The following is a 21,632-nucleotide window of genomic DNA, read 5'->3' on the forward strand; positions in this document are numbered from 1 at the left end:
AATGTAATCAGAAGTATCAGAGGTATTTCAGAACACCATTCAACCTAGTGCGAGAAGGCATGATCTGTGGCTATCATGACGTGCGACGTAGTCCTTGCTGGGTCAGTATATGGCCTCTTCCTGCCTATGTGTATGAGTGTCCCCTGAAAGGTTTCTCATTCTCTGGATAAAGGCCCAGGTTATTCGCCCCTAGTTACATTAAGGAGGTTCGCAGGGAGTGACCCCTAGATCCCTTTAGATGGTCTGGCCTGTTCCTTCAAAAGGGAGCAGCCCTGGCTGCCTGGGCACTGCTTGGGTGCCGAAGGTGGGCTGGGTGATGTTCCATTGTGTTTCACCAGTTGAGCTCTCCTGTGTGGCACTCACCCTGCCAGTGTGAGCGCCAACCCATATGATCCCAGGTAACCCACATCACAACCCAGCAACACGGACACGTATGTACAGCTATACACATGGAGAAGGGGAGATCCAAGGACATTACTTCAAGGTCATCCTGGGAGCACCTCTCTGACTCCCAGGCCCATGTTCTTCCCTCTCCACCAAGCTGTATTCCTGAGGAGGGGGCATTTGGGTCTAATCTTAGCAGATGTGTGTTTCCATTTCTTGGTTGAAATGAACAAAGAAGCAGTTCTAAGAACCCTGAATATTTTGATTCTCACCTGTGCACAGAGAGGGCCAAAGTCCTTCCCTCTACTGGATGGTTTCTCCCATCCATCATCAGCTCTGCTACCTTCAAGACTCCAAAACATTCCAAGCAAAACTCAGCCTGTGTTTTTCTAAGCCTGTTCCACTGTCCCCGCTACCAGTCACTTCTTGAGAGGCCCTGCGTCTTCATGTAGGGAGAGGGCAGAGCAAGTGCAGTGGCCCAGCAGTCTGGGGGCAGATCTTAAGTCTAAGGATAATTTGCACATCTGGAGCAATGAGATAGCAGATGTGTCTAGAGAGGTGAGTGGGTGTGTGGACGTGTGCCGCCTGGGTGCAGGGCCAGGTTCTAGGCTGGCTCAGGCGGGAGTGTGAGGGGGCCTGGGTGAGGGCGATCAGATTTGCCTTTGAGATCAGTGACTTTCTTGGTTGTGTGGTGCCTTACTGAAGTCTTAGAGCTGGTTTTACATCTAGGGAATGCCATTGGATCCTGAACAGGGTGTGGGGCAGCAAGGAATCATAGGAGGTGTGTTTGAGGTGGAGAGGTGAAGATCATGGGGCTCTGGGGTTGAGGGGGAGGCTGAGGAAGACCCTGGGTTTCTCCTGGAAGTGACTGGCAGTGGGGCCAGCGGAGTGGGTTTGGGAAAGTACATGCCTAGTGTCAGGAAGAGGAGGGTCTGCATGTTTCCCGGTCTGGAAGGCAGTGGAGCTGATGAATGGATGGGGTTAAATAGGTGAGTTTGCAGTAGGGAAAAATTTGGGGTAGAGGTGAGAATGTTGGTCCTTTCTATGCAGACGTGATCCTCAAAATATTGAAGGTTCTTTTAAGGACTGACTGACTGGCATGGATGTTGGCCTGAAGCTGCAGTGGGCTCTGCTGGCTGCCTCTGCTGTCAGGGGTTCTCCTATAGCTGCAGGCTCATGGGTGATTTGGAGAAGGTCATGAGGAAGGGGTCAGCAGCGGTGGAAGAGTAGGGGCCCTCAAAGTGAGTGAGTCTGGGGGGGAAGCCCCACACATGCCTGTCTCCCTGGAACCTCATGCCACACACAGCCAGGTCTGAGGAGGACCCTCTTCTATCCCTGCTATTTGTTTGTTTTTCTTTCTCCAGGGAGATTCTGGGGGCCCTCTTGCCTGTGAAGTAAACAACACGTGGATCCAGATGGGTGTCGTGAGCTGGGGCTACTTTTGCGGTGTCCTTCCTTCTGTTTACACAGATGTCATCCAGTATAAGAAGTGGATCCATGATATTTTAAATCAGGCTTCTCATATATATTCTATGGGAGTCAGTATGCTGCTTATATGTCTTATGCTGCCTGAGGCCATTCTGGTGACTGTATAATCACCTGGGCCCACTCCCCTCCTGTTTGTGAGTCTCCCACTAGACCTCACCTCCAGCCTCCCTTTCCTTCTCAATGTCCTTTCTTCTAATTCTGGTGGGACTCTTTGACCCTAGGGTGACCCACAGTGGAACATGCCTGGGCCATGCCCTCCCTGTTGTAACGGAAGGTGAACTTAGTCCAGCTTGAGTGCCTGCCATGGGCAGCATGATGACTCAGGGACTCTTTGGAGAACATCTGCCAAAGGAGAGAAGTCATCATGGTGAAACCCTGGTTTCAAGGTCTCCTTGAGACTGTGTTGCACCAGTGATGTCAGGAGGAAGAGATAAGGCTGGGGGGATAGGAAGATGGGCCCCTGGGTAACTTCCTGGGTAGTAGAGCACAAAGAGCAACTTGCAGATATTTGCTAACAAACTTACAAAAAAGCTATTTTAAAATCAGGACCTACATGACTGGGGTCCATGCCCTTCCAAAGAAGGAAAAATTCCTGATTGCTATTTTGATTGGACTAAAGGCTGCTAAATACCTCATGGACACTGAATGTCTTACCCAGGATTGGCTGGGGGATTGTCTTCCTTAAACCTATGGATCTATACAAACCCCTAGACAATAGCCACTCTTTGGTATCCCTCTCTTGGACTCCCTCCCTCTTTGGGAACTCTGCTTTTTTTTCTATTACTCTAATAAATTCTGTTACTTTGCTCTCACCCTTATGTCCATGGATTTTATTCTTCAAATTCATGAGACAAAGAACCCAACTCCATGGTCCTTGCTATACCAGCTAGAGGCGTAATTGTTAGGTGGAATGCAGGAGATGTTGCCTGGTTCCTGAAGAAGTGTGAGGCCTGGGACTTACACATCTGGTTCAGTTGCCTGTGGCTGGCAGATTCCCCTACACCCCAGTGCGGATCCATCTATGACAGGGTAGCCTGTGGAACTGATGTCTCATTGGGTACCCTAGTATGGCACCCTTTCCTCTATGCCCTGGTGGCTGCATTAGGGACACCCTGAATTGTGTTGAGACAGTTTTGAGTGTAGAGATTTTAAATGTGAACTGAATAAATGTATGGATAGTGTCCTGTGTATTGTGAAGCTCTGCTCACTTGGGTTGTTTGGTTAGATATAACCTCCTCTGTGGAGAACTGTGTCCCATGTAGCTAAGGAAGTTCTTATGGTTCTTTTTAAACCATAGAAGATGATGCGAGGCAGTACTTGCTCAGATGTGCCTCCTATGGGTGATTTTTAAAAGTAGATCCTGGTCCCTTATGCCTGGTGTCATTACCAGCATCTCTGTAGTACACTCTGGAATTGAGTCCCACAGCTTCTGCTGGGGGCAGGTGATCAGGAGAGAATGGCACTGGTAGCCAGAGTGAAGTTGGAGCATAAGAAATGTTCCTCCCTTTTCAGTTCTTCTCCTTGCTGCTCGTCCAACTTTGTTTCCAGAGAAATGATTCCCCGCATCAAGTAGGGTAAGAGATTCACAACATTATACACAGGTTGGTTCACTTCATATAAGGTCTGGTGTCTCCCATTCTCTCTGTTGGTCTGCTGACCAGTTCTGCCCTGATCTCCTGCCTTTTGCCCTTCCAGGGTTCCATGTTTCCACCCCAGATTTCAATGGGCAGTCTGTGACAGTTTCAATTGTTGCTTGAGGAAGGTTGGGACTGAGAGATCAGGCCTAAACATCAAACACTGTCTCTTAATGAATATAGCACCAACTCCTTTATGAAACCACTGGATATTCATGGATTGGCAAAATAAATCTAACTTTTTTTTTTTTTTTTTTTACTAGAACAATCCAGTTTTCTTAGTCAGTAGGCAACTTTACTTCATTGTATGGTCTCATTGTTAGTATTATGGCTCATTTTTCATCTGTGTGAATTTTAACAAACCCTGAATGCTTGTTAAAAACTGATTTCTGGTTCCAGATATTTTCAATTTTGTAGGTGAAGCCCACATCTGAGAATGTACACTTGGAACAAGTTCCTCAGGTGGCAGGTGCTACAGCTCTGGAGACCTCTCTTTGAGAATCAATGCTCCAGAATAACAAGAGTGAGAAAAGGCAACTTTCTCTTGGTTGTTGGCATGGAAGTAGTATATACCACCTTCACCCTGTGTGAACCCACTTAGATGGGTTATGGGGTCCCCTGCACCAGACAAAGGAAAGGACAGTCTTGGTGGTCATCTCCCGATCCCTGCCATACCCAGCAGATCCAGGGATCATACTTCTGCAGGAAGCCCTATTAAAGCCTAAGGCCTGGCAAAACCACCACCCCTTTCAGTGACACTGATTTTATTGTCCTGTGTGGAAGAGGAAAAATGCCTTTCTTTTCTCAGGTTTCTCCCAGGACTCCTTGCTTTTAGGTCCAGTTTAAGTATCACTTTCTCAAAGGGATGGTCCCTGATTCCCAAGTCGTACTACTTTTCTCCCGTTTTGTACTTGTAACATCTTTCCAGATGGTCACATCACTAGTGACCGCCGAGCTCTCTAGTGTAGGCAGAGGTGCCAGGGATCTGGTTGGGGCCTTCACCTGTCAGGGTCTGTGGGACTGTCACACCCCCAGCCACTTGGGGTGCTTGCATGGAGCCGGCCATCCTGGGAGCAGACAGACTCTGGGATCTGCGGTTGTCCTCCAGGAGCAGGCAAGGGTGGAGGCGTGGGAGCTGTAGTGCGCGCATGTGCTCAAGTGCCACCGCGAGTCAGAGGCGCTTCGCATGCGTAGAGTTAGAGACGCACGTGCCAGAGACGCCGTCCCGCGCCAGTCCGGTCGCGCCAACCACGCAGCCGCCCGGTGTCACCAGGACTCATGGCCGCCACACCGAGCTGCGCCGGTTACGGGCACGGAACCTGGAGGCCCTGGGTCCTGAGTTGCCACGTGCTGCTGCTACTACTGCTGCCCCCTCCAAACTCCAGTAAAGCGACACCTTCTGGGCCATCCTCCCCTCCTCCACCCCTCTTCTCTGTCCTGCCAGGGTGGCTGCCTATTCTGGCATCTGGGACTCGCTGTCCCCATACCTGCCCAGTGGTCACCTCTGCTCTGTTACCCCTCCCAGAATCTCTGCAGGGGCTCCCAGTGATCTCAAACTCTCTCCCGTCCTCTCTGGCTTCCTCTCTTTGACCGCACCTCCTCTCTAGCCTTCGGGTTACCTCCAGTGCAGAGCACCCCTGCCTTGTCTCCTCCACATCCTGCCACTTTACCCCGCCAGTCTGGACCCTGTGACTAATGTCCTGACCTCCCCTGTCCCTTTTCCCCAGCACCCTCGAAGCCCTCACACTCTCCTCCTGCTTTCCAGCCTCTGCTCTTCCCAAGTAGCTAGTCCCACTGAAGACTCCGCTGATTCTACTGGTTTGGCTCAGGTGTGATCCTGAACTGTTCAAAGGAATATTCTAAAATCCACCTTCTTCCCAGATCTTGGGTTCTAACCCAGTGTGCCTTACCAGCAGCTGCTTCATTTTCTTGGAAAGGAACTGTTAGGCTCTCTCTTTGCCTTGGGCTCCCTCCATCTGCCTCCTGTCCCCCATCCTCCTCTCCCCTTTCTTTGCTGTGTTTCTCCATCCCCACCTCCCTCCTCACTGTTAGGCTTCTCAAAAGAATCATTCTGGCTTCTTGCTTCCACCCACCCCTTCTTCCTTTCCCATCTAACCCTTAGCCCATTCCTCGCATGTCTTTGTCGGCCTGACCTTTTTAATGCTCTCTTCGTTTTTTTTTTTCTTTATTTATTTTGGCTTCCTGATTCTCCTCTACCTCAGGGCCAATGCTCTGTCTCCTAGTGTTTGCCCCAGGCCCCCTCACGCTCTGCTTTCCCCTGACATGTGTCTTCCCTAAGGCTCTCTCTGGTTCCCTGCTCCTTTCCTCTTTACTGCTCATTGGGTGAACTAACTCGCTCTGGGCACTAAGCTGACATTTTATGTGATGGTGCTTCATAAAATGATGTGCCACCTGCTGAAGTCTCCACCCAAATGACCTAGAAACATTTGGACTCTGGGGTTCAAAACAGACCCTCACCTTCCAAACTGGCTTCTCTTACTCTGTAGTCCCAAATCTCACATCCAGCTCCCATGTCCATTGCTCACAGCACCTTCTTTGTCCAGGGCTCCTCATTTCTTGGCTGGGTTCTGCAGTATCTCCAGTGGGATCCCACAGCCTGCAGTCCATTGCCTTCCTGTTTGCTCCGTTGCCTTCACATTGCAAGCCTGACACTGCCACACCTTTCTTGGCCTCCCGGAGGGTTTTAACTGCTTCTTGGCCAGGCACTCAAGGACCTCCATGGTTGGCTCCTGTGCTCCTTCCCTGGCATGGTCTGTCTCTTGCCATCACAGGTCTTGTTTTTTGTCCTCTGGCATCTCTAGCCTACACAACAATGTTTCTTCTGCAAGGAGTATCATCTCTTTTCATTCCTGCTGTGCCTTGTCATCTTTAAGACCTGGCTCAGTAACCTCTCCCCTCAGAAGTCTCTTTTGTCCACCACTCTTCAGGGCTCGCCTGACATGTGGGGCTCTGTCACACTGATCTCACATGAGTGAGTGTGTACCTAGGTCTGCCTCCTCTGCTGGGCATTGCTTCCTGGAGGGCAGGCTCTGTGTGATACACGGGTTCCCCACCCTCTACCTCCAAGCTGGGCTCATGTGGGAGATGAGGGAATATTTGGAGAATAAATGAGTGAACTAATTAATGAGAAACTGTCCTCATGTTACCAGCTTCTGCTTCATCTCTGTCCTTATTTTCTCCTTCAGGTTTCACAGATGACAGAACCAGACCAGGTGAGTTCGTGGGCCCTGCTGTAGGAAAAGCTTCAGGTCTTTAGAGGAAGTGTTCTGAATTGGTAGGAAGCAGGAATGTTTTAACAGGACTACTTTCCAAAGAACAATCTGTGGCTTAAAAATCCAGAGGAAAAATCTACTGGGGAATGCAGACCCTCTTTGAATTCAGACCAGTCTGCATCTCTCAGGGGACATGTCCAGGAAGCTGACCTTTTCACATACTTTTCTGGGTTCTAAACTGTTCAGTTGCAGCTGGAGCCTCTTGGGCCCTGGAGCCCTGGGGCATTGTCTACAGAGCCTGGCTCTTGGGTTTCCTGTCTTTTCCCCAATTTATCAGGGGCAAAGGGTTGGGTTTCTCCTGTCCTTGGATACATGCGCCTCCCTTGTCTCAGGTCCTGCCAGGTCTCTACTCTGATTCATTATTGATTGTTTGGTTGATTGATTAAATTAGTTGTTCTTGCTTCTGTTCGTGGCTCCACTCCTTTCCCTTTCTCCCCACCCTCTCCAGCTTTTTTTTTTTTTGTATGTTTGGCGTGTTCATTGTGCGTTCTTGTAACAATACATATTACTGTTATGTGTATTTTTCATTTACATGAATAGCTTGTACTCTAGATCTTTCTGTTTTCTCCTGTTTTCATTTAGTCTCAATTAAAAATGTCTTCATTTGGACATAAGCTTATAAAACATTGCAAAAATACAATTAGTACAAGGAATACATGTGATTTTGTTCAGAATCAGGTAAGGGTAACATGCATCCTGGTTCTTCATTGCTGAATACTTTGGTGTGTATATTCTGAGAATTTCTCTGACATAACCACAGTATTTTTTTAAATTTATTTTTATTGTAAACAAATGGGATACATGTTGTTTCTGTTTGTACATGGAGTAACAGCATACCATTTGCATATTCATTTACATAGAGTAATGATGTTTGATTCATTCCATTATTTTTTCCTTCCCCCCCCACCCCTCCCACCTCTCTTTTCCCTCTGTACAGTCCCTCCTTCCTCCATTCTTGTCCCCCTCCCACCCCCCATTATGTGTCATCATCCGCTTATCAGTGAGATCATTCGCCTTTTGGATTTTTGAGATTGGCTTATCTCACTTAACATGATATTCTCCAATTTCATCCATTTGCCTGCAAATGCCATAATTTTATTATTCTTTATAGCTGAGTAATATTCCATTGTATACATATACCACAGTTTCTTTATCCATTCATCAGTCGAAGGGCATCTAGGTTGGTTCCACAGTCTGGCTATTGTGAATTGAGCAGCTATGAACATTAATGTGGCTGTATCTCTGTAGTATGCTGATTTTAAGTCCTTTGGATAACCACAGTATATTTATCAACTTCAGAAGTTCACACTGGGCCAGTTGCAGTGATGCACGCTTATAATCCCAGTGACTTAGAAGGTTGAGGCAGGAGGAAGTCAAGTTTGAGGTCAGCCTCTGCAACTTAGCAAGGCCCTAAGCAACTCAGCAAGACCTTGTCTCAAAAAATAAAAAGGCCTGGGGATGTGGCTTAGTGGTTAAGTGCCCTGGTTTAAATCCCCAGTTTAAACTGATACTGTGCTTTTATCTATGATCTATATTCTAATTTGGTCAGCCCTATGAACTCCTGCCAGCAGTATATGAAGTTGTACATATTGTCCTAGACCTACCACTCTTTTTAAAAAAAATATTTTTGTAGTTATAGTTGGACAGCATGCCTTTTTAAATTTATTTTTATGTCATGCTAAAGATCGAACCCAGTGCCTCACATATACTGGGCAAGTACTCTGCCACTAACCTACAGTTCCAGCCCCCAGAACTGCTACTCTTGATCTAGCTTTTGCTTTTTTTTTTTTTTTTTTTTTTTTGGCCAATTAATTATGTAAAACGTGACTTCTTAATGTAATTTGCATTTACTGAGTTTGAGCACATCTCACTATGTTCTTGACCTCTTGAGTTTCCTCTTCTGATAAATTGCCTGTCCCTATCCTTTGCATGTTATCTATTTTTTTTCTCATTGATTTCCTAGAACTCCTTATATATTCCTATTAAAGTGTTATATTGATTTTTAGCTGGATATGGTGGCACACACCTGTAATTTCAGCAGCGGATTTTAGATATGGCAAATACTGCTATCCAATCTGTCTCTGTCTATACACTTTGTTCCTATGTTCAAATGGCTTTGTTCCTATGGCTTTATTTTGCTGTAATCAAGTTAGTTCTATGCTTTATTGTTTGTGGAGTGTGTAGGGGTGGGGTGCTCTACTACTGAGCTACATCCCCGGCCCTTTTTATTTTTATTTTGAAACAGAGTCTTGCTAAGTTGCCCAGGTTGGCCTTGAACTTGTCATTCTCCTGCCTCAGCCTCCCAGATAGCTGGGAGTACAGAGGTGCACCACCAACCCAGCTTGGTTTGTGTTTTGAGGCTTTAAGGACTCTTTTCCCACGCCATGTCACACAGTCTGTTAACTGCACAGCTTTATCTTTCACCTTTAGGTCTTCAAGCACTATTAAGGAGGAATCTTTTCTTAGTTGGTTCATAGTGAGGTAGTTTTCACACCACCCTCTCCTCAATGGTTCTTCCTTTATGCATTGATTATGGTGACCTGTTCATTTACATCAACTTCTTAAATTACATGGAACAGGGTCAACTTTCATCCTTTTCTGTTGGTCTACCTGTCTGTCCACATGTCAGCCCTACACCATTCCTGATGTTGTGACTTTCACGTGGGTCTTAATATCTGCCGCACAGAGGCCCTTCTTATTGGGATTTTTCCAAGACGGAATTCTTTCTGGACCTTTGTTTTTCTATGTCAATTTTAGAACATGTTTATCAAGTCTCTTACCAATTCTAACTTGGAAAATGAGTTATAGATTAATTCTGAGAAAATTATACCTAAAATATTTAGTCATTCTATTTCACAGCAAGGACTGTCTCTCCATTTCTGTTGATTATTTTTCTGGGTCCTTTGTTAGAGTTTTACATTTATCACTGCACAAGTCTTATGTGGTATTAATTTCTATGTACCTGTAATTTTTTTTGCTACTGAAAATGTGTTTCGAGTGTATTTTCTTAGTGGTGGTGCTGGGGGTAAAGAAATATTAGTGATTTTAAAAGTAAATGATTTCATGGAAGTATTATATGCATACAGTAAAGGGCACAAACTGTGACTGGATCCAGGAATTGTCACCATGATCACACTGGTGTCCTCACCAGCCAGGTTAAAAGTAGAACAGGATAATGCCCAGCAGCCCCCTTAGACTCTCAAAATTACTTCCTCTGCCACCTCCCACAGAGTACCCTTATCCTGGCTTCGGACAGTGTAGGTTTTTTTTTTTTTTTTTTTTTTTGTCTGCTCTTCAACATTGTATGATGTTTCCTGTAGGTTTTCTGACATATACCACTCACAGTTACACATTTCCTTTCTTTTTCTGCTTTATTTTTTAAAAAGTCTTAAGTACCTGTTGATGTTTGAAACACCCTTTTTTTCTGTCTCTTGAGAGAAGCACACCATCTCTTTCCCTCTAGATCATTATAATTGTTCACGTGAGAAAGCCCTGGAGCTCCCCCAGGGTGGGATCACCCTTGCACTCCTGGGACAGCCCCTGTGTGATCAAGGAATGTTGTCTTTCAGAATATGATGTTGGCTAATATTTTATTTAGAATTTCCGCATCTGTGTTCCTTTATGCATTCATTCAGTCACATAGCCTGGCTGACAGAGCTAGCGTGTGAGCTGCGAGTGGGGACCTCAGTGGGCTCCGGGCTGCTTGGTGTGGAGTGTGCAGCCAGCATCATTGCTCTTCAGGAGTGAGGCCCAGGGGCTGGGGAGATAGCTCAATTGGTAGGGTGCTTGCATTGCAAGCACAAGGCCCTGGGTTCAATCCCCAGCACCACTGCCTCTCACCCTCAGTCTCCCTCTGTGAAATGGGAAGAAGCCCCTGACTTTATAGCATTATGAAAATTGGCCCTGGAGGGCTTTTTGGTTTTGATCATTCTTATCTTCCTCTGTGTGGTCACTTTGTCTCTCTGATTTGCTTGTTCCTAAAGTTTGTGGTGAGCCCTGGTGGAAAGAGGATTTGGACCGGGCCCACCATTGGCCCTGGGAGGTGAGCCTCCGGATAGACAATAAACATGTGTGTGGAGGGGCCCTCATTGACGCCAAATGGGTGGTGACTGCTGCCCATTGCATCAGAAGGTGAGTGTCACCCATGTGTTCAGAGCCTGGAGACTCAGAGCTACCATAGACCCAACCCAGTTTCCTTATTTCTTCTGGAAAACAATGTGGAAGGAGGGGTTGGGGAAGACTGGGGGAAGTGGTGGCCAGCACAGGAGTTTGTCATACTCAGGATCTCAGAAGCAGCCAGGGACTGACGGGGGCAGGAATCCCAAGCAACAAAGATTGTGTTCTAAGCTGGGCAGTAGGAAAACTGGAACCCAGCCCCCAACAGGAATACATTTATGTGTACCAACACCCACAAACCTGCAGCACAACACAGAGACCAGGCCACCTTGAGTCAACTTGAACAAAGAAGGAGGAGGCAGGCAGATCCCTCATCCTGAAGCCTGCAGGGTAGATTGGTCAAAGTGGAGTGAGTACAGCAAATCAGGCAGGACTTTTGATAAGGGAGAGGGTCCTTGGAAGAAGTAGGTGCACACTATCATGGGAAACTGATATCTGCCAGGTGGGGCTCTGTATCTCCTGCAGCACCAAAAACTACACAGTGATACTTGGCACTTCCAAGCTGCAGCCAATGGGATACACAGAGGTCTTCTGGATCCCTGTGAGGGACATCATTATGCACCCCAGGTTCTGGGGCCGAACCTTCATTGTGGGTGATATCGCCCTTCTCCGTCTTCTCACTCCTGTTATCTTCAACAAGTACGTGCAGCCCATCTGCCTCCCAGAACCCACCTTTAACCTGAAGATCGGGACACAGTGCTGGGTGACTGGCTGGGGCCAAGTCAGACAGCACCTTTCAGGTGAGTGGGACAGAGCAGGGTGGGGGCATGAGGTCAAAGTGACTGTCACCTCTGGTCCTTAGTTCTTTGAATGTGTTAGGACCACATCTCACGAGGTGACCATTGACATGTTTTACACAGGTACCTCATTCAGGTTAGCAATATCAAAGCTGGGCATGATCATCTGCCTCTTACAGAAACTCAGGGTCAGGGGTTCATAAGTTTACTCTCTCCCTCATTTTCTCACTTGGCACACTTTGGGCATCTGAGGCACAGCCAGCCCCTGCCATTAGAAATGCATGCCCTGCCTGGAAGGAAGTCACAGCAGTATGTGGTGTGTGTGGCAGGTGGTGGGGGAGAGCAGGCTGACAAAAAGTTGGGGAGATCTGGGCTGAGCTCTGGGCAGAGGGACTGCTTGGGATGTCTGAAGGAGGAGTAAGTGTTAGGGGACAGAGGGAGTAGCCAGTGCAAACCAAAGTCAGTCTGGAGAGGAGCAGCACATGGTTGGGGGTCTCAACTTTAAGTGACCACACTGGGACTCGATGATGGCTGGTTTGACTCAGCAATTAAAGCTTCCCAGAGAAGGGGATCCCTAACCAAGGCCTTAGAAGGTCAGGGGTCTACACTGCAAGGGAAAGCACCGAGAGAAGGAGGGGATGGAAATGTGGCAGGGCATGGCTTGACTGAAGCTCAAGGCTAGAGGTGAAAGCACTGGCGGAGGTCCAGGCTGAGTAGCGCGAGGGATTGTTGCTCACCGCACTGAGCTCCTCCACAGCCAACTCCACGCTGACTCCGGAGCTGCAGGAGGCCCAGGTGTTTATCATGGACAACAAGAGGTGTAACCAGATTTATCGCCATCTTTCCATCCTCCCCCGAATTACCCGCCTTGTCCAGGGAGATCTGGTCTGTGCCACCAATTATGGAGAAAACTTGTGCTATGTGAGTTTGGCAGATGAAGGTTCTAGCAGCTCTACCTGCTAGTAACTCCTGGGTGGGGGTCTGTTCCCTGGGGCAGGGTTTACTTATCTTCCCTCTCTGTTACTCTCAGCATCTACTCTCATCTTCCTTCACCTGTGACTTTGACATTGACCACTATTCTGGGTTGGGGACCAAGGAGGCCCCAACTAGCAAGATCCTTGAAGAGTAACTCTTTCAAACAGAACTCAGAGGGTGGGTGTTCTGGCCCCAGGAGCCTCCATCACTCCTCTCTTTTCCAGGGAGATTCTGGGGGTCCACTGGCTTGCGATGTCCAGGGCAGATGGGTGCTGGCTGGTGTGTTGTCCTGGGAGAAGGCCTGCTCCCAAGCACGGAATCCAGGCGTGTATACCCGCATAACTAAATATAGCCAATGGATCAAGAAGCAACTGAGCCGTGGGACTCTGTCTGTTCCTTGCAGCTCCTCCTGGCTTCTATTCCTGTCTTGGCTGCTGTGGCCCCTGATGGGCCCCTGACTTCACTCCTTCCTTTGCCTGCTTTGCCTCTGCTGAATGGCAACAGATGGCGGTTGGACCAAGGTCACATGTCCATATTCAAGGGTGGGGAAAGAGTTGCCCCTGGGAAACTGGCTCCTGCTTTGGCATCCCTACAGGGAAGGTTGTGTGGATGACTAAGCCCTGGGAGAGGAGGAGTGTAATCCAGAGGGTTCTGGAATCTGGGACAAGGGTAGCAGGGGTTTAAATTTAATGTGAAGTGACCTGGTTCTTTTTCCTGTTCTCTGGAGTGTTCCTGGGAGTTGGAGGCAGGTGGTAGGTCAGGACCTCCTGGAATTAATTCTGTCAGGGGGCTTCCAAATGGGGAGGTCTATCTCCAGTGCTGGGGCATAGGAAAAGGACTTGGGCCTACAGCCTCCTTTCCTTCATCTGTACAGTGGGTATATTACGCTAGAGAAGTCAAAACATGCCTTATAGGCTGACAGTAGGAACGATCCACAGAAAGAACACTGAACACAGCTTCCTTTTTTCTTTTCTTTAAACTAATTGTAAAAGAATTATATATTCACTATAGAAAGCTAGGAAATGGTAAAGCCCAGAGAAAGGAAACCTCCCCAAGTCCCACCACACAGCGATACACACTCTTCTCATTTTGATGTATTTCCTTCTATGTTCTTTTCCTATTAAAAAATTTTCAAGCAATATATAAATACATTCTGGTTGTGACTTATTTAAAAAATTCAGAGATACATATAAAGATTTCTCATCTGTCCCCCACCAGTCCTGTTTCCTGCCCCCAGAAGTAATCATTATTAACATCCCTTAAAAAATTTTATGATTTTTTAATAATAAACAGAATTTTATATATGTATAATTAATAACATATTTAAAAAGCATATGGCTTGAAAGCCTTTCTTTGTCAGTACCTAGAGATACTCATAATTTTGCCTTACTGTATGCGTTCAGTGCGGATGTAGTGTACAGGATTTAGCAGCACCAGGTGTCAGGTAGCTTCTGACTTGCCACCTTGTTTGCTCAAGAACACACTTCTGCACGAGCCATTCTGCAGCACCTCTGCAACTGCCTGCCCAGGAGTGGGACTGAGCAGGTGGAGGAGCAAAGCAAACACAGATTTTATAATTTTGGGCAAATGCTATCAAATTCAGCCTCAGTCCCCTAAAGCTGAAATGGTTTACAGTTATGCTTACAGAACAAAAGAATGAATGTTTCTCCTTTTGCTAAAAGTGGTATTATTGATCTTTTACATTTTTTGTCTGTATGTTGGCAGGAAATGATCTCACTGCTGTTTTATATTTACACATTCCTGGAAAAATGTTTCTGTATTAAAAAGTTGTACTTTCTAGTAAATCCTCTGCTCATATACTTTACGTATTTTTTATTGGGTTGCTTATTTTTTCCTTATGTAAGGTCTTTATCTTTTTTTAAAAAAAATATGTTTTAGAGCTGTAGATAGACAGCATGCCTTTATTTTGTTTAGTTTTATGTGGTGCTAAGGATCGAACCCAGTGCTTCACACGTACTAGGCAAGTGCTCTGCCACTGAGCTACAGGCCCAACCATTTATCTTCTCTATTAAGGTTTTGCCAATTATTTTTCAATCACTTTCTCCAGTGAGTCACTTGTCTTTTAAAAGTACATTAAATGGTAAGTAATATTATCATAAAGACTTTTGTGTGGTACTGGGGATTGAACCCAGGGGTGCTCTACCACTGAGCAACATTTCCAGCCCTTTTTTATTTTGTATTTTGAGACAGGGTCTCACTAGGTAGCACAGGGAAGCCTGAAACTTGCAATCCTTTTGCCTTAGCCTCCTGAGTCACTGGGATTATAGGTGTGGGGCACCACACCTGGTACCATAAAGATAATTTATTGTGGAGTCAAACCAGTTAGCCTTTATTTTCTTAATGGATTTTGTGCCTTTCTTAGAATGACTTTTTCCATCTCCGGATTGTAAACGCTATCTTTCCATATTTATTTATTTTTTTATTCTTAAAACTTGTTCTAATTAGTTATACATGATGGTAGAATGCATTTTGACACATTGTACACAAATGGAGCACAACTTCTCATTCCTCTGGCTGTACATGTTAGAGAGTCACACTGGTCATGTAATCATGCATGTATATAAGGTAATAATGTCCATCCATATTTCTTTTAATACTTGGGTAAGTTTATTTTTTAGCTCTGCAATCCATTTGGAATTTCTTTTTACATATGGTGTGAGATAGGGATCTAACTCCATTTCCAACCAGAGAACTGATTTTGTTGACACCATTTTTTTGTGTAGTCCATCCTTTTCTTGCTGATTTGAATTTCCACACTTATAATAATGAACTCCCAATATATTTAAGCATTTGTTTTCAAACTCTATTATTTTCCCACTGATCTGTATGTCCCTGGACTAATACTGTACTGTTTTGATCAGCTTTGATGTGTTTTATTAAATGACATTATCTATTTTTTCCATATAAACTTTAGAATCAGCTTGTCAAAATCCATTAAAAATATTAATGGCTGGGAAAGTTGATTATCTATATGTAGACTAGTGAAACTAGACCCTTATCTCTCACCCTGCACACACAAAAAAATCAATTCAAAATGGATCAAAGACCTAGGAATTAGACCACAAACTATGCAACTCCTAGTAGAAAATGTAGTCAACACTCCAGCATGTAGGCATGGGCAACAACTTTCTCAATAGAACCTCTAAAACTCGGGAAATAATGCCAAGAGTTAATAAATGGGATGGCATCAAATTAAAAAGCTTCTGCACAGCAATGGTAACAATTGAGAATGTGAAGAAAGAACCTACAGAATGGGAGAAGATCTTCACTAGCTACTCTTCTGGCAGAAGATTAATATCTAGATTATATAAGAAACTCAAAAAACTACTCAAAAAATCAAATAACCCAATTAATAAATGAACAAATGAATTAAACAGATATATCTTAAAAGAAGAAATATGAGTGGTCAACAAAAATATGAAAAAGTGTTCAACATTGTTAGCAATTAGGGAAATGCAAATAAAAATTACACTGAGATCTCATTTCATCTCAAACTAGTCAGAATGGCAGTCAACAAGAATACAGATAATAAATGCCAGAGACGATGTGGAGAAAAGGGTACACTTTTACATTGTTGGTAGGATTATAAAAATTAGTACAACTGCTATGGAAATCAGTATGAAGTCTCCTCAAAAGAGTAGGCATTGAAACAGCATATGACCCAATTATACCACTCTTCAGTATTTATCCTAAAGAAATAAAGTCATCATACTACAGTGATACATGCATACCCATGTTCATAGCTGCACAATTCACAAACTGTGAGACTATGAAACTATGGAACCGGCCTGGGTGTTCATCAACAGATAAATGGATAAAGAAAATGTGTATATAAACACAATGAAGTTTATTCAGCCATAAAAATGAAATTATGTCATTTGCAGGAAAATGGATGGAACTAGAGACTATTATGTTAAGCAAAATAACTGAAATTCAGAAGGCCAAGGTTCATGTTTTCTCTCATGCATAAACTAGAGAGGAAAAAGGAAAAGAAAGTTAGGGGGGATTCATGAAAATCAAAGGGAGATCAGTAAAGGAAAGGGGCCAAGGTGTGGGAGGTGGGGAAGGAGCAGAGGAAGTTCTGGGGAATAATATTGGCCAAATTATATATATATATTTTTTTTTTCAAATTATATTGTTATAGCATGTGCGTGTATGAATATGTAACAACAAATCCTATTACTATGTACAACTATAATGTGCCAATTAAAAAAATATGGAAAAGGCTGGATATAGCTCAGTTGGTAGAGTGCTTGCCTGACATGTACACATGTACAAGGCCCTGGGTTCAATTCCCAGCACTACAAAACAAACAAAAACAAACAAACAAAAAAAAACCTCACAAAACCATGGGAAAAAGGAAATTGCAGAACACTTCTCAAAAATATAGTATTGGTATTTTTTTGGAATTAAATATACATAGTATTTTGGGGAGAACTATCATTTCTACAATATGGAGGTTTTAACCAGGGATATACTTCTCCATTAGTTCAGCTCTTCTTTATATTTTCAGTAGTTTTACAGTTTTATTCATGGATGTCTGGGTATTAAGTTTACTTCTTAGTATCTTGCAATTTTTGGTTGTCTTGTGAACGATATCTGTTCTCATGACATTTTGCCCAATTCTACATGTTAGGTATCATAAAGCCATTGATGAATTTATAGATGGATTGCAGAACTGTCTTATTTCTTTACTAATTTATCTTCTTTTTTTTTTTTTATAAATCTATAGTTTTATTAAGACAAAAACTGACAGTGTGTATGAAGTTTACATTTAAACAAAAATTTCACAGAAACCTAAGACATGCCTAAAAAGATTTTACAATGTAGCTCTAGATGCAGGTCTAGATGATATATTCAAGAACTTTTGGATTTCATGATTCAAGACAGCATTTTGGGTATCAGTTATTTCATAAGATTTTTTTCCTTAACAAAAATTTTAGTATCTTTAAAGTGAACCACTGCCCCAATATGAAAGCTAATCTCCTGAGACCAGGGCTTTTGAAACCACTCAACCTTTTGAATTGACTTAATGAAACTTTTGTGCTGTCAGTGACTGAACCCTGCCACTAAAGGTTTCAGAGTTCAAAGTTAAAAAAGCAGAGGCTCCAACAGTTTCCATTCAGAGAGCATGGGCCCTCTCCTCTTTCCACTCTTCCATCTCCAATACCACCTTTGGCCCCTCCCCTAGTACTTCAGCCAGTGGCTTAGCTGGACAAGCTGATTTTATTTATAAATTTATAATTGGAAAAGAAAGGGTCTTTTTGTCTAATTGCAAGAATTAGCACCTCTAAGACAGAATGATCTGCCTGTGTATACTCTTCAATAAAAGACTTTCCCATCTCAGTCAGTATCTATCTCCAGAATGGCAGCTTTGGTAACTTATCAACTGGCTTAGTCCTTTGCGGGGAACAACATTAACTCAGGCAGGGAACACCTTGGCTTATAGATTTCAGGCATTCACAGCTTTTAAACAGTCTCTCACAGTCCTCATGGTGCCAATGACATTTTTTTGAAAAAGGTAAAATATTCTGGACATAGAACCAAATCATTAGTTACTTGCTCTTTTCATTGTTTCACTGTTTTCCCAATCAGGCCCCAAATTTTAACGAAAATGATCCTACTCATCTCCCTTCTTCCCCACCCTATCCCTCCCACCCCAATAATACACCAGTAATAGCCAAAACTACACACATGCTACGCTGTAAAAATGCAGAATTAACACTATTGGGAAGAAGGCTGTGGGTTGTGGAGATGCTCTTTGAAGATCAACAGTATTTTTTTGCCTTCCCACACCCGATTCTGCAAATGTCGTCCTTCATAGAAGGCTCCTTGCTTTTCTCAATGAAGTGCAGAATGGGTCGCCTTGAAACACTTACCCTTTTCCCCTCTACTGGGATGGGTGTGCAAACTAGACAGCTTGGAACGGCTTTAAAGCACTTGGGCTGCTGCAGGGCACAGAAACTAGACTGGCTCTTCAAAGGACATCTTCTCAAGCCACCTTTATGGTGTCAAGACAAGTAGAACTCCTTCCCTCCCCACTTAAACCCATAATCAGAGGTGACAGGGGCTGGTACTCAGGAGAGTTAATTCTTGTCATCTTTTTTGTCATCATCCTCCGAGGGGTAGGAATGCCACGTCAGCCTCTCCTCATAGAAGGATATGACAACCTGTGGGCACTTGACATTGGCTTCCTTGGCAGGTACCAGGTCAGCCTCATCAGAGTTTTTCCATTTCATGAGGAACATGAGCTCTCCACTGGAGTCTGTAGCTCCAATAATCCGCTCCGGCTCCAAACCCCGGGCAAAGCCCCGTGGCTTTTCAGACTCCTCTTTTTTCTTCTTTGGTTTGCTCTCTTCTCCCTTATCTTCAGAATCAGAATCAGCTTTACGCTTGCCTCCCTCTGATTTATCTGTCTCGTGTGCTGTTTTCTGTGACTGTAGAAACTCAGCAATGAGGTCAGGACAATCCAGGTTCTCTTCTGGCTCCCACGTGTTGTCCTCATCTGAGAAACCCTTCCACTTTAGGAGGTACTCCACTTTGCCCTTTACGACCCGACGATCGAGAACTTTTTCCACCACATATTCCTCTTCTTCTTCTTCTAGTACCTCCTCTACTTTCTTCTTGTTCTGTTTTTTCCCCATGGTGCCTGCCAGCTTTCTGGTGTAAAGGGTGACGCTGCTCAGAGCAGCGCCCAAGAGTCCAGGAGGAATCGGTGTCGCGCCACTAGCGCGTCGCATTGGGCCAGCCGGGGTAGTGGCGCCCAGGAAAGCAACAAGCCGGGTGGCCAGTCGAAGCCCTAGCTGAAGCGGCGTCTAATTTATCTTCTTTGTTGTGCCGGTTAATGGTCTCACACATGCTTGCTCTGCATCTGCTCTACCACTGAGCTATGTCCCCAATCCCTGAAACTATCTTTTAATTCAGGAGTTTTTTTAAGTTGGTTCTCTTCACTTATTTCTGGGTAACAAAATCACCTCAGATGGTAACAACTTTGATTTGTCCTTTCTGAAAGTCAGACCATTTATTTCTTTTTATTATTATTATTTTTTATTTTTACAGACTGCATTTTGATTCATTGTACACAAATGGGGTACAACTTTTTGTTTCTGTGGTTGTGCATGATGTAGATTCACACCATTCATGTAATCATACAGGTACATAGGCTAATGATGTCTGTCTCATTCCACCTTCTTTCCCTTGCCCCTTCCTCCCTCTCATTTCCCTCTATGTAATCTAAAGTTCCTCCATTCTTCTCTCACCACCCCCCACTTATTTCTTTTTGTTCTGTTATTGCCTGAAACTCCAGCACAACACTAAACCGTAGTGATGATGGTGGGAGTATCTATGCTGGCCTTTACTTCACTTGTTCATCCATCCCATGGATATTCATTCAATAGAATCTTCTCTATGCCAGAGACTTTATTTGGGGTTCTGCCAATGCGACTGTGGACTACTAACATGATTTCACGGTTCTTATTTATTCACATACTGCATTACACAACTAGGCCAATAGGAACCCTCAGTAAATTCTGTAAGACACTGTGTGTTCAATTTGTTGACTTTTTGCTTTGCTTCACTACAGAAGCTGTCCTATAGATTTCCTTTTTGTTCTATCCTTTGTTCAAGTTTGGTACTGTTGCTATGCTAGCCTCTTAAAACATATTGAGAAACTTTCTGGCATTTCCCTACTCCCTAGAGCGGTTTATGTAACACCAGCTTTATGTGTTCCTTAAGCTTGGTGCATTGTGCCCATAAAACTTCCTGGGCCTGATAGCTTTTATAGGTGACAAATCTTTGACTATTTCAAAATTTTCTTTTATTTATTTATTTACTTTTTGTGTGTGTGGTGCTGGGGATCGAACCCAGGGCCTTAGTGCTTGCAAAGCAAGCACTCTACCAACTGAGCTATCTCCCCAGCCCTCTTTTATTTTTTATTGATCTAGTCTGGTTTTCCACTCCTCTTTAGATTACATCCAGTAAATCATGATTTTGTAGTACATTAAAAAAAAGAGCTATTTTTTCCAACGTTATAGTAGAATGTAAAGAAAGTTTTAAAAAATCCTAGGAAACCCACCATTGCCAGTAACTACAGGTCCTATCTTTTGACATATGTCCCTTGTAACATTCTTCTTATCTATGCACCCATTTTTGCACAAAAAGTGCATTTCAAAGAGTTCACTCTGTGAGCAGGATTGTAGGAAAGAAGGTCAGTGAGGACAGTTTGGAGGTCCACCAGGGGCTGAAGGGGAAGCTACTGGGAGTAATGGTCAGAGAGTTAGCAGGGTCATGCTAAAGGACAATGGAGAGGCCAGCAGGGTCTTCAGCTTGGGCCCCATTGCAGAGCACTTTCCCAGGTATCATCAAGGTCGAGGCCAGGCAGCAGGGTCATGCTGAGAGTTGTGGCAGGGGCGCTGTCCAGGCTCAGTGTTGGGCACCAGCAGCACCGTTCTAGGAAGGTTCCTGAAGGACATGAGCGACATCACCTCATGGCACAGATAGGGCCTTGCCATGACCATTCAGTCTCCTTCTCAGAGTCCTGCTGCTACCATAGCTGGATAAGCCCCAACCTTGGGGCAGAGACCCATGCTCTGCTGTCCTGAATAAACCATGAATTCTAGAACCCTCACACAATGGAGATGCCCCGCCTATCTTGCCCCCACTTCCCCTTAAAAGAAATAGGGCCAAGCATCTGCCTGCCATGGCATGTGGGCCGGGGAATCTTCGGGGCCATGTCAGACCTGCACTTTCCTCTGCCAGACTTGAGAATCTGCCCTATATGGAAGGTAGGGCTTCAGGGTGTAGACGGAGGCAGGAGGGGTCTCCCTGCCTGGGCACTTACATCAGCTGTCCTCATACCTGAAGGGGCTCGCTAGGTCCATCCTCAGCGCACTAAGGGGATAGGTGTGGGCTGTGACCTCAAGGGG

At 44.7% G+C, this 21,632-nt stretch overlaps 2 protein-coding genes across 2 annotated transcripts; one reads left to right on the top strand and one right to left on the bottom strand.

Annotated features, from left to right (window-relative positions):
- Positions 1-4,654: 4,654 nt before the first annotated feature.
- On the top strand, positions 4,655-13,145 carry LOC306647134 (putative serine protease 45; the record flags this gene model as incomplete). The annotated part of the gene is made up of 6 exons (XM_079116152.1): positions 4,655-4,853; positions 6,713-6,739; positions 10,783-10,930; positions 11,441-11,715; positions 12,470-12,633; positions 12,912-13,145. The coding sequence occupies 6 exons, from the start codon at positions 4,655-4,657 to the stop codon at positions 13,143-13,145; spliced, it is 1,047 nt and encodes a 348-aa protein (XP_078972278.1).
- Positions 13,146-17,427: 4,282 nt separating this feature from the next.
- LOC306645942 (chromobox protein homolog 1-like) lies at positions 17,428-19,514 on the bottom strand. The gene has a single exon (XM_079114111.1). It carries the CDS (start codon positions 19,446-19,448, stop codon positions 18,795-18,797), a length of 654 nt encoding a protein of 217 aa, XP_078970237.1. The 5' UTR covers positions 19,449-19,514; the 3' UTR covers positions 17,428-18,794.
- Between the last annotated feature and the right edge of the window lie 2,118 nt (positions 19,515-21,632).

The sequence above is a fragment of the Sciurus vulgaris genome, assembly GCF_902686455.1.
Source record: "Sciurus vulgaris genome assembly, chromosome: 16".
NCBI classification, from domain to species: domain Eukaryota; kingdom Metazoa; phylum Chordata; class Mammalia; order Rodentia; family Sciuridae; genus Sciurus; species Sciurus vulgaris.

Coding starts and splice junctions, on each gene's coding strand:
- LOC306645942 (XM_079114111.1), bottom strand. CDS start 19,448: ATGCGACGCGCTAGTGGCGCGACACCGATTCCTCCTGGACTCTTGGGC.